The sequence below is a fragment of the Labrus mixtus genome, chromosome 8 (assembly GCF_963584025.1).
Source record: "Labrus mixtus chromosome 8, fLabMix1.1, whole genome shotgun sequence".
NCBI lineage: Eukaryota > Metazoa > Chordata > Actinopteri > Labriformes > Labridae > Labrus > Labrus mixtus.
In genome coordinates, this window is record NC_083619.1 from 18,337,672 (window position 1) to 18,351,101 (window position 13,430).

A 13,430-nucleotide genomic window follows, 5' to 3' on the forward strand; every position below is an offset into this window, starting at 1 on the left:
ACACTCGCGAGATTCCTCCGGTCCACGCGATTCAAAAATCAAACACACCCCTCAGGTTGAGCAACAGCAAGTCAGCTTTGACTATTATTAAGTAATGTAGCAACTACCGGCAACCTGTAAATATATTAAAATGGGTTAAAGAAAACATTTAATTAGAAACCGTCGTTTTGACCCCAATATAAACTATGACGGTGGCTTGTATGTGTTTTTAATTTTTGCCATGTCTGCCAGAAAGGTAAGAAACCGCTAACACTTAGCTATCCTGTTAGCCTGTTTACACTTACTTTAAGCTACAGGCTAGTTAGCAGTTATCCAGCCCTGCCCACAGATAAAGTCTTTTAAGATAAGCCTTGCTCTATTTCCGCAGCGTAAACGATATTCCAAGGATATAAAGTGTATCTTCTTCCCGGATGATGTGGAGAATGGTCTCCGAAAAGCAGCACGGGAATCGTCGTCGCTTTCATGTGTGTCCTCTGCAAAGAGCTGGGAGAAGTGTGGAGACAGCTTTCTTGAGTCTCCAGGGATTAAGGTTATGATGGTTTTCTGAGGAGCATCACGACATGACTGAATGTTCATCACTCACATTACTCTCCCCCCCCCCCCCCCTCACTCTTATTCATCATTACAGTGTTGACAGTGTCACTTCTTTGTTGTTGCAGAACCTCAAGTCGTCAGGAAGAAAACTGCATGTCTTTAGAAAGTTGACACAGTCCACTACAGCAGGTAATTTGTTGTGTGGTTTAAATGTATTTATACATTAAGAGCTGTGCAGTAAATCAGTAAAATCTTCAATGTTAACATACTTCATGGAGCAATTCGAGGTCAATTGATTTAGTTAGTGTGGATAGTATGTCATATATATTTCGATTTTTTTTACTGCAAAAATGGCATTTCTGTACTTCAGTTTTCCAAGGGTGTCCTGGCCAAGACGAGCATCAACATGAATACACCATTGCAGACATTTTACAACATAAACTAATAAATAAATAATTCAAATGAGGCAACAAAATAATGCATCACCATTTTAAAAGTGATTTAGAATTACATAAAATACAATGTGAAACCAGCTCCTGAGGCTTTGAGTTATTTGTTGCTCTTTCCAACAAAGAGGAAATCCTTGCATGAATCTTTGATCAGATATCTCCCTATTTAAACACACAATTCACAATTTTATACACTTTTATTAAGGAAAAGATTTTCATATTTTATTCATTTCATAAGACTGTAATTCATGTGGGAAGATTTGAATTGTCAAAAATTAAATGGTACGTCACCTTCTCTTGATAGCTCCTGTACTTCTGTGTTTTCCCAGTGCAGACCAGTGCTGATCACTGTAATGAGGATGCAGTGAACATCGCGTGGAGCTCCAGTGATTGTGAGCAGTCGGATGTTGAGACCCATGAGCGACGCGTTACGAGACAAGCGAGACCCACAGCTCTCAGTCAGTCTTACACTAGAGCACTGCACAAACTGAGAACTGAGAAAGGTAACCTAGCAAGTTAATTGATCAAGAAAGATATGCACATAATTCAAGTGTTAAACCAGGAATGATGATCTTCAAAACAGAGCCAGTATAGTTGTTGGTCTCCCCTTTATTTCAGTCATTGTGCTAAGCAAAGCTAAATTTCTGCAGGCTGTGGCTTGATATTTACCCCCACAGAATGGGGCTTGTGGGGTGTGTGTGTGTGTGTGTGTGTGTGTGTGTGTGTGTGTGTGTGTGTGTGTGTGTGTGTGTGTGTGTGTGTGTGTGTGTGTGTGTGTGTGTGTGTGTGTGTGTGTGTGTGTGTGTGTGTGTGTGTGTGTGTGTGTGTGTGTGTGTGTTAAAAAAGTTAAACTTTTTTTAAAACTCTTCCAAGTTTTATCTTGATTTTTCTCATTTGTCATGAGCTTCCTCACAGCACAGCTATTCTCTATTCACAGAGATCCATGAAAAACTTGTTAGCAGTACGCTTGTTAAACTTGAACGTTTTGTTTTTCTTTTTAAAATGAAGTTCATGTCTTTTCTTTCTGTAGATGACCTCCCTGTTATTGACACAGAGAGTGATCTGAATGAGTCCGAGGAAGATGTTGAGAAGGACAGTGGGCAACAAATCTCTGACTGTGAGTCAGAGCCCTTTGATGAAAAAAACCCTGAAGATATACCGCTAAATAAACCTGAAAATGTGAGTGAACTATTCCTATCCTGGCATATTCTGTTGTTCAAGTTTTCCAAACACCTATGAGCATGTGGACTGAGAGTGAGTGAGTTAGTTCAGATTTTCTGATGTGGGGTAGTATGAGGTTGTATGCCAGTCAGCTTGGGTCCTATTTGGAAAAACCGGTTGGAGTTTCGACATGGACAGGGCCATTTGCACCACGTAATTTAGCTAATTTAGCATTTCTGGCTCTGTAAGAGGGGGGAGACGGAGATAAGTTGTTGCTCATTCAGTCATTTAATTCCTGTGAGGTCTGCTCACTAAGTGTCTACTGGAGTCATTTTGTGGACCGGATCAATTGTTGGTTAAGACAGCAACTGAAGGGGCGCTGATAGCCTAGCAGTTAGGTCACAACCCAAGTGCGGAAACTTTGGTCCTTCAGGCGGGTGTCCTGGGTTTGAGTCTGACCTGTGGCTCCTTTAGTGCATGTCATTCTCCACTCTTTACCCCAGTTATGTCAGTTTTCTTTATGTCGTTGAGTGAACACTAGATGGGGCCACACAACCTCTTAAACTTTATGTGGCTGCTCGAGCCCCGAGTATGTTTCTAATTAGAAGTGTTCAGTTGACTGTCAATGAATGCAGATTGACTAGAAGTAGTGACTCAAGTGTTTGTACTTTTTCTCGAGTCCAGTGACTAACACGAGGTATAATTCTGTATGCTGTGTTTATCGCATCTAAAGAGCTTCAGATTCAGTTTCTTACTCAAAATCAATTGACATGTCTAAGTATGTTGTTAAATAATAATGGATTTTCCCTTATTAAGACTTAACTTGAGTGATATTTTGATTTAATAGTGTGATTAGCATTTATACCAGAAGGGGGAGTGTTGCAGTCTTCTTCTCATGTCCTGAAAGGGCCTCACAGGCTCAAACTAGTGTTCTAGTGTTCACTCATGTTCCAAAAAGCCAAAGTTCACAAGCTGAGGTAGCAATAAAACACTGAGTGAATGTGCTGCTAATTATTCACCAGTGCGAAGCAGTTCTTTAAATAGTTTGTAAAGTAAAAAGATGAAGGTTGTTGGTTTGTTGTACTCCTCTCAAACTGAGATGTGTGAAGGATTAAACCTTTTACAGCAGTGTTATTTATGGAAGTAAAAGCACTGTTGAGCTGTAGCACATGTTAAGGACATAAATGGAGTATTATTAACTCCTGGATCAGTTTCAAGCCAAAACGCCAAATATGTAATGATTTCTGCACCCTAGATGTAGAAGAAGATCGCCTCTAATGTGTTAAATAACAGTAAATGTAATGTTTTGAGGTTATTGAAAAAGCAGCTTGGGCTCATTGTTTTCTTCTCTTTTTTTTTGTTGCCAAAGCTAGCGCTGGAACATATCATCATTTTCATCATAGATTAATTTGCATTTCATTTTCAAGACTAATCACTTCACTGCTTCGCCCACAAAATGTTACAAAATAGTGAAAAAATGTTGACTCAGGTTTAAAAGCATAAGATTATATCTTTATATCTCTTGTTTTGTCAGTTCACGCCCCAGATATATTCAGTTAACAAGATTAAAAAAAAAAAAGGGAACAGGTAATTAGTATAGCTGAGTGAAAATGTCGTTTATGGAATGAGAATTCTTATTGCACTGTTAGCGAGTTTTAATAATACCTGACCAATCAATGAGTTAATGAATTTTCACAGCTCAAGACAACACTATTAATTGATAAAATGTTCAGTGTCAAATATATAGGATGCAAATAATAAAATGCAATAAGATGCATAGGTTCACATGAATGCATTTATCTAAATAATAAACCGGTAGTTGTTATAGTTATTGCCAGACTTTTGTAGGCCGTGTCGTTCTATACACTGTGCAGACTTTGATTGCACTGTTGGTTTTGAGAGGTTGTTCAGGCTCAGTGTTTGTTAAAGGTAGGGCTGGCATGGAGAGAATGTACAAGGAGTGGTGCCGAAGGTGTTGTGCTCAGGTTGAAGCGGCACACAGTTCTTGATTGTTTTGCAGCACACTTAACGTGTTGTTGATCGGTTCGATATGGTAAAATTACTGAGGTGATGTGGCGTTATAGAAAGGGGATTATGCAAATATCCTTAAGCAGGATAGTGTTGGTTTATGGCAGTAATATCTGAATAATCTAGTTACTGTACAACACTTTTAAACACTCGTTAAATTCATGTTTTTCTGAATCGAAACTCAAGGTAAACTTAAGTAACCAGTGTCTTCTTGCGAGACTGAACGCTCTATGTGGAGAGGAAGCCTGAAGACAGATTCTCATCTCTCCCGCAGACCCAGCTACTTCCTCTTGTCACACTTTATTTGCTGCTATCAGCTCTCTGGGGTCAAAGATCACGGAACAGGAGGCTTGTGGTCAGAGGCTCGCTAAAGACGCACTCTTAGGGGTTCTACTTTGTCAGTGACGGTTTTTCTAAAATGTATGCATGTGGTATTTTGTTTGACAGTTTTGTTTTCCCACTAGTCAGCATATTCAGTAATGGGAACAGCACTTGTATATCCTGGGTTTATTATAAAGTGATTTTTTTAGTATACAAGTAAGTTTTGATTGAATTAGAATAGCAGAATGTAACAGCCTAGTTTCTGTGCTGCCTGGAAAGCTTGCTAAACACACTGCCAATTTTAAATCGAACCGGACCTAACAGGATACAGGGGAAGAGATCCCAGTCCAAGTTAACGTTTATTACTCCAGATAAATGTTCATCTGAGTCACTTGATGTATGGCTGCCAGATATCGGCATTATGGTACCAGTGCTTAAAGTGGATAGGCGGAGCTGCATGGAGGACTTTGCATTTCAAGGCCAAAGAGGATGGCCTCTTACCAGATGAAGCTCTGTAACATCAAGGTCAACAACCTCCCACCACATCAGGGCCGAAGCTAGATCAGGGCCATGTCAACAGAGCAGGTCTATAAACATCATTTTACTACTGTTTGTTCAGGAGAACGTGTGAGTGGATGAGGCTGCAAAGAGCCATGTGTACTTACAATGCTTTCAGTGCAGGGTGAAAACATTTTTGAGCGGAAGCCAGGAACATAGTGTTCCTTATTCTCTGTAGCTGTTTAGAGTGTGACGTCTGCTGGCAGAGCGCCTAGCAGGGTCAAGTTGATTCAAATAAGAACGCACGTTGGCTGACAGAGCCTGGTATGTTGGTCATGTCTGCACATGACAGGGACTCAGGTTACTTGTTGATTTTTTCATGAGAGCTGAATCCCTCAGGTGAAGTGAGCAGTGAGACAGCAAAAAAAGAATTGTCTTACAATTTCTTGTGAATCTTGTGACATGGAATCTGTGTACCATATCAACTCAACATTATAATATGTTTATTTAATGTTATTTAAATGACTTCAATTACTCGTTATTAATCGACTGTAAACTGAGACAATTTGATAATTTAACTGTCGTCCGGGATAAAACAGAATTTTCTCTGTTGTTTCACAAAAATGAAAAAAAAAAAAAAAAAGTCAATATAATAATTGTAACTTTATCCCTAGATCAAAGAACTAGAGATCTCAGGCTACATGTCCGGTGGCGAGGCTGCCAGCGGCACTGTGGGCTCCAGCAGACTGGACTCTGAGAGCTTTCTCCTCCAAACTGGTGAGAGCAGCAAAAGGTCAGTCAGTGACTGGGTCAGAACTGCTCAGGCGATGCTGCAGACGCCTCCGAAACAGCTCAACAGGCAGTCCAAGACTCCTGAAGACTCCGCCAAAAAGAAAAGGAAATTTAAAAGGTTTGAATGTTCCAGTTGATTCCCCGTCCCTCTTATAATTTAAACACATTTTTATTAGGACATAAATTAAGACACTAATGTGGATAGTTGGGTGAAGCTGATCCCAAACGTACATTACTGTACAGATCAAGATCATTGCCTCACAAGTAGAAGCAAACAAAGTAAAACTTCATATTGCTTGTTGCCAGATGACAGTCAAACTCTGGCTGCGATGTTTCCACGGCAGAACTGATGATAAAAGGGACACCTGCTGTCATGATGTGGGTGCTAAATGTCGTTGCCATTTCCAAGGTCCCCAAATCTGACAGATGGCTATCTGTAGTCTTCAACAGCTTGATTTTTCTTTTTGCATCAGAAAATGTCTCTTTTGAAAGTGTATACAGTGCATGTATGTGCCTACAGTATATATGTGTGTGTGTGTAGCAAGTCTCAAAGGATAAACGACTTTGCATATTCATTGGTTAAAGGTATGCAAGTTTATCAAGTAGAATCATCTATTGTTCCTACAACCGTGCATGTGTATGTGTGTTTGTTTCACAGTGGGGGTCTTGCTGAGAGGCTGAGTCGACTCCAGTGCAGACAGAGGTCAGCCGTAAGTTTCTGGAGGCACCAGTCCATCTCTGACACCTCAACAGCAACAGGTGATCCTCACAATAAACCCACCGTATGAACCACAGCACTCCTCTGTATTCACCTCTGAATCACTGTTTGTAATAAATGATGAACTTTGATTTGGGTGTGGGATGGAGACAGTGCCTTTTTTCTTTTTTTTTTGTACATGACTGCATTTAGAGGCTGTGCAGAGGAAGTGCTGGCTGTAGGTTGATCACTGTGCCCCTGAACTGTGAACTCAGTATGTAGGTGACAGGAAACTGCTTGCCTAGGTCTTATTTTCTTTTCCGTGGTGAACCAAACCACTAAGTTTTGTTGTTAAGTATCTCCCTATAATAGGACACAACAGTGGCTTAAAATCAACAGTTGATTGTGGAAAAAGAAAACACCCACCTGATATACTTAAGAGTTTGTGGCCAATCAATGGTTTGGTAAATGTGATATATTTTGTATAAACCTTATATAAACTACTAATTCCGTCTTTGTTTTAGATTAAAGCAAATTAGACAAAACATGTAATGAGCAATTGAATCTTGAAACTTTATAGGGAAAAGCTCATTTGTATGTGCCCAAAGTCTCTGGTGAATGATTATAATAACATCTCAGTTGCCACACACCTGTTTATCTCGGTTGTAGTAATTTTAGGCTGTGTGATGTAAGTGCACTTGCACGTGTAGGAGGCCTTGAATTATTTCCTGACATAAAGCTCTTCCTGACATTTATCAGATCATTATAGATCAAAAAGGAGGATTTCAGCTCTGCCTTGAATTTGTTCTGATGATTATGTGATCTGTGACGTGAATGCACAGGGTGCAAACAAAACACTTAACTCTCATGTTTGGGCAAAATGCATGTTGTAACTCTGCAGCTCTCAAGCGATCCCTTTGAAATGATTTACTCATTTTTTATTAAACTTTCCCCTCTGGCCACTTATAGAGTTCGCTAACGTGCACAAACACTGAAATTTACTGACTGTGTGTTCTCTCATGCTGCAGTTTTATTTGTTTTGCATTTAACTGTACACCAAAACTGAACACGCAGCCAAGTTTCTCTTATTATCTGGGTTTGATTCACAGCTTCAGGACATTGTCTTGATTTGCCCTCCGTAATTATCCATGATGACTTTAGTTCAGGCCAAAAGCGGAGTCAGCCCCATGGTGAAATTCCAAACATTTACACACTCACCCAGTGGGACTCACTGCATCACATATCCAACACAGCCTGAGTCAGAAACTGTTACAGTTATGCAGTGCAAATTGTTCTCATGCTAAAACTGAAATACTCATATAACGCATAACAAGGCCCACAGAGAGCAAGAGTCCGTGAGAGCATCAGTACAATCTGTACGCACACACACACACAGTCACACACTGAAATGGACAAACACTTAACATCTGTGTTGTTGTTTTTGCTCTGCTCTCCAGTGGACAGGCCTGGCAAACTGGTGCTTGAGGTGCTGAAGGTTCAGGAGGAGTGTAGCATGCGACTGGCCCTCTGTGAGCACCAGCAGCCCCCCGGAGAGGGCCACCAGCGTAGTGACCCGGTCCCTGAGGAGAGGGCTTGTATGCTGGTGCTGTTCAACAGAGAGACCGCAGCCCAGCTGAATCCTTCACCCAGAGATATCATCCACATATACCCACCATGGTGAGAGCATGCAATGCACCAAATGTGTTTTCTTCAATGTTTCCTCACCTGAATGTGTTGCCATCACAGTGCACACTTATATACATACAAACGTTGACAACGTTTTCACAGTCACCCCCTTAAGATCTCAGTTTAACACTTAAACATACAAGTATGATTTTTTGACATTACATCAGAACGTGAGACCAAAGTTGTGAATCAGAAACTTCAAGCCTCACACACAAAGAAACTGGCCCTGAAAGTGACACACAAGCCATGTTATGTGCAGCATGTCTTAAAAAAATGTCATCTTCTTTGATTTAGATGTATGTACTACAGTGCATTTAGTACAAGTAATATGTGCCAACAACTATAATATTCTGTCAATTGATCCTTTGATGATAAGTTAGATTATGCATAGATATGTTTCAAAAGAAAACATGTTACCTATCTAAAAAGAGTACAGGTAAAAAAAATGTTTGATCATGTTTTCTAAGTCAGTCCTTTTCTTTTATTTCTCTGTATTTATTGGTGTGGTGAATTGTATTTCCAAAAGCAAACAAAGCCACACGTAAAAGACTCACAGGAATTTAATCAGTGCAACACTGGATCTCTACATGCAAAACAAAGAGGCCTTAAAAATTAATGCTGAGGAGGCAAACTGGAAGACAAAATACTAGAGTTAGAAATATACATTAAACATAAGAACATGGTGACGTAAAATGATTTCTGTATTTTTAAATGAATGACTCTACGATTAGTTATTAAATACAAAAAGCTTCTCAGCTCAAAAAAATAAGGAGCAAAGTCCCAGATGTGAGGAACACATACAGGGCAGGGAGGATCGGAGGTGGGAGGTGGGAGCATGTGTGTGCTTTCTGGGATTGTTTTGGAGTCAGAGCAAGGCAGCAGTTGACTCCAGCTGTTGGGAGTTTGGGTTGAGTGTGCTCTGGAATATCCAAGCTGGCGGAAGAGCAGGGGCCTCCTCAGCGCTCCGACGTCACAAACAGCTCCAGGGAATGCTTCACATTCCTCTTACTGGCAGTAGTTAGGTCATTTCCAGCAAGCCGGGGGAAAAAACAGAGTGAGATTATTTTCTGGAGCATTTGGGAGCAGAGAGAGGCGGGAGCCAAAGGGCTGAGATTGAAAACACATGGCGGGTTTGAGAGTATCTCTGGCTTTAGCACCTCAACAACGTCCCTGTTGTATTGTGTTCCTGAATTCACAAGTTGGAGTAGAGCTCTCAGCAAACACACCCCTTCACTATTTCGAAGAATTATTTTTCATCTGCACAGGATCATCATCTGCATCAATAAATAAACTGTGTTATTGAGTAACTTCGAGCAGTTACAGGATTTGTTCTACAATTTAGATCAATCATATTGTTACTCAATAAAAAGTCACAGAATCCAAAACAAAAGTCCTGACAAGTTTAATTTACCCGAAGCAAAGGACACAGCAACGAGTGGAAAAACACGGACATTTAGAGAATCATTACAGTGTCATAAAATTCCTCTCATCTATCAGTTTCCGGTGTGACCCCTGAAGGGTTAACCTCCTCCATAATTCCGGCAGTGAGTAGGTCGGCTCCTCCCACCTCCCACGCCGCACCGTGAGTGGGCCGAGGCCTGTGCGGAAATACCTGCAGGGATGATTCACCCATGAGCTGTGACGGCAGCAGCCCGAGACACTCCTTAACCCGGCTACCTGTCTGATGATGAAAGCGGCCCACTCACCTGTACACAATAGGGTCACACTTCCTGTGCAGCTCATGTACAGTACGTTCTGCTCTGCTAACATAAGAGTCAGGCTCATTGATTACTGATCTCTGCTCTGATCTTTGACTGATTAAAAAGTGCGATCAGGCTTAATCATAACATGTGTGCCTTTTTTTCAAGTCAGTGTTATGTGGGGTTAATAAAGAAAGTAATGGATAAAGCACTCGCACTGTCTATTGGTACCTCTTACTGTATTCATGCTTTTTCACTTTACTTCATAAAATAAATAACTACCATACAGTAAATACTACAACAGTATACAGTAAATACAATGAGAAAAAAACTACAAAGCACAATATTCTATTAAAAGCATTTCATCCAAAATACTGACGTAAAAAGTATATACAACAGAAAGTGTTCTAAGTTGAGTACTCATGCAGAGATGTCCCTCTGTCAGTGTTTAATGTAGAAATCAGAATTAGACAAACATGTACAATCATCTAGTGCATGTCTAGAAGATTTAGTTTCATGGCAGGTGTGAGAACAAAAACAAGTAGAGTTAAATAAATAAAATAAAATAATAAATAAACAAAGAATGTTGCTATAAGAATGTCATTTGTTTCCTTTGAAATCAAAGCATTACCATTTTAACAACTATTGTATGAAGTTTCATCCTGTTAAATGAACCTATCAAAAGTGAAATCTTGATCTGAAAATGAGTTAATAACTAAAGCTTTAATGTCACTGTGACCTGTAGAGGAGCAGAAAGTACAGTAATTCACTCTGAAATGTTGATCAGTAGAAGGATTAAAGTGGGATGAAAAGGAAATACTCAAATAAATACCTCAAATGAAGAGGCACTGGTTTAGCTCAGTGGTTTCATTGTACAAAGGCTATTGCCCTGGAAGCGAAGGACCGGGTTTTGACTCCCACCCTCAGCCAATTACCACAACTCATCACCCGCACTCTCATCCCTGTTTCCAACTCTTTCCACTGTCCAATCCTATCAATGAAAGCATGAAAAGCCCAACAAATAATCTTTAAAAAAAAAAGTATGATGCAATGTACTGATGACACTTTCCACAACTGACTTTATTAAATGTCCTTTGTAACATACAATCAGTAGTTATACGTTCATAAAAATATATGTTGCATCCTCATCGAAATACCCAATCTTTCAGAACTTTTCAAAGTGTATGGAGTGTATGTACTTGGAAAATGTTTGAGCTTATTGATGGTCACTTCGACAATGAATCAATTCTTCTTTGATTGACTGGATGAGTCATGTGAGTGTCTGCAGCAGCACGGTAAAGCATACAGTGCCAAGAACTGTGAGTACAATTAAACACAGCCCGAGACAATCACCCTGCAATAAACAATAAAGCAATAAACACTGTCATTTTAAAGATAACCTCATGACATTTTTATTTGGACTGTCTCGGATGTTGATTGACTCTTCTGGGTGTGTGTATTGTGTCAAATCCACTTTTAGTCATTACCCTTATATTATCTATCAATAAATGACAGTTATCTAGAATGTTCTTTGTTCGATCTGTTGGACAACGTTTTCACAGTAACCCATTAAAGTCAATGAGTGAAGACTTAATATTCACAACTGCCAATAAAACTCAATCATTCAGAAGTTCAGCCTCCAAAATGACTCAAGCATTCAGTGAACACCCAAAAAAATGTCCAAAGGTTGCAATGGACTCCATTATGTTATAGCTACGGGTACCTGAACATAGCATTGATTACAAGTGACTAGATTTGTAAAGAGTTGTATTCTTCCTGTTATCGTAGCACATCCAAACAAGGTTTTTCCCCACTTGATGTGTGTGTGTTTGATTTCTCGGGTTGAGCTATCACCTGACGTCTGAGACGAGTATTGACACGCTCAGCAGTTCCAGTCACAGAGTGCTCTTGGCTCTGAGTCAGTGATGATGAGCAATCATCACAACTTTATCCGTGTCAATTGTGGATAGTATTAAGCCGTAATTCAAACTTACCACAAACAAGCTGCCTTATAATTACCTGGTTATTATTCAGGTTTTTCTGTTCTCAGGCTCAGCTCCCTTGAGGTGTGTGTCATGTTCCTGAATGTGGAAAAAGAAACATTGACACTTCTTCCGCCCTAGCTTGCCAAGTGGTATCGTTGCCAAAAAAGACAACTGTATAGATTTCTGTTTAGCCTTCATTCAAATCCCAAATGTCAGTCAATGTTGTCAATTAGACATTATAATGATTCTGTGGACTATCATTTGAAATTAGATGATATCACAAAGTCTACCAAGATATGATTGAAATGATATGATGAAAACATTGACACAGATTAGACATTAACATTTTAAAGTAAAGTTCTATCATAGAGGATATGTCTTCACTTTGCATCTTATATATTACATCAATGATCATTTAATTGATCTATTAATCTTTACACCCCTAGAACCAACGCTAAGACTGCAAATTAGAACTAGAGATCCTGACCTCAGTGTCATTATGAGGGCAGGTCAAATGTATTTCATGAATGAAAGCCAACCTAATGTTACTTTGATCGCTTTTAAAGTTTTGAAGCACTCTCCATTCACTGAGTGTCTCTCTTAGGTTTTTTTTCCACAATTCTACAATCCACTTAGTAGACGCAAGGATCTAGAAAAAAAAGGAAACAATGTCAGAAAGAGCAAACGATCAGCTTTGAGTCCGATTGGACACACAGGTGCTGACAGGCATAGCAAAGAAGGCAAAGCACAACACTGACGGCAGTTCTTGAGAGCTCTAATCAGTATAGAAACCATCTTAAAAGTTTGTATTTTAGGTAAAGCTCAGTTTTCTCTTTCTTTTCCTCCTCCATCAACAGGGCTTTTTTTTCCTGTTCCTGGTGACAGGCAGAATTGAACCTGAAAAATGATTCTTCAATGGAAACAATCTAAACCTAGATGGTGTCATTTTTCTGTACCCTTAACATAATGAAATGAAGAAACAAAAAGGTGTTTATTCCTCTTTTGTAGCGGGATCTCTTTAGAATCTCCCTCATGGTAGAAACAGACCAGTGACCTCTAAACCAATACGGTAACTGGTAAAAATGAAATACTAGTTCAAGGTTACTCCAGGCAACTCCACAAATACTTTTTGATTTTGTGTTTTTGTGTTTTTTTCTCGTTAGCAGTCTCTCAGCCTGTTTGATTGATACAGGCGTTGAAGTGTTTTTCCACACATGATGTCACCTTTGGAAAGTGTTTTAATTGAGCTGTGCAGCGCTGTGTGGTCTTGTCTTTTAAGAACCACAGTAACATGGAAAATATACATGTTACCTCAGTAAAAGATATCAAATGCATTGGTTGTGTATTTTCAGCTTAACACATACAACAAGCTCGTACCCCGAGCTGGGTTTGAACAGACCTGTGGAGGTGTTTGGTACCTTATCTGAGATTGACATTCAAACTGTCTGGAGTTCTCGCCCCCTTATGTTTGTGCAATAATCTATTTTCAATGTGCCGTATAATGTGAAATGTTGCTTTCTTTAACCTGATTGCAAAACAAAAATGTCTTTCATTGCCTAACACCCTTACACATGTTTCA

At 39.6% G+C, this 13,430-nt stretch overlaps 1 protein-coding gene across 1 annotated transcript in view; it reads left to right on the plus strand.

Moving 5' to 3' along the window:
* Positions 1 to 21: 21 nt before the first annotated feature.
* spidr (scaffold protein involved in DNA repair) overlaps positions 22 to 13,430 on the plus strand; it is a 31,819-nt gene continuing 18,410 nt past the window's right edge. The window contains exons 1-8 of the mRNA XM_061044872.1: positions 22 to 235; positions 368 to 529; positions 660 to 723; positions 1,313 to 1,486; positions 2,014 to 2,162; positions 5,666 to 5,901; positions 6,442 to 6,542; positions 7,938 to 8,157. Of these exons, the coding sequence (XP_060900855.1) occupies positions 221 to 235; positions 368 to 529; positions 660 to 723; positions 1,313 to 1,486; positions 2,014 to 2,162; positions 5,666 to 5,901; positions 6,442 to 6,542; positions 7,938 to 8,157 (1,121 nt within the window). The 5' untranslated portion in view covers positions 22 to 220. The remainder of the gene's footprint in view (positions 236 to 367; positions 530 to 659; positions 724 to 1,312; positions 1,487 to 2,013; positions 2,163 to 5,665; positions 5,902 to 6,441; positions 6,543 to 7,937; positions 8,158 to 13,430) is intronic.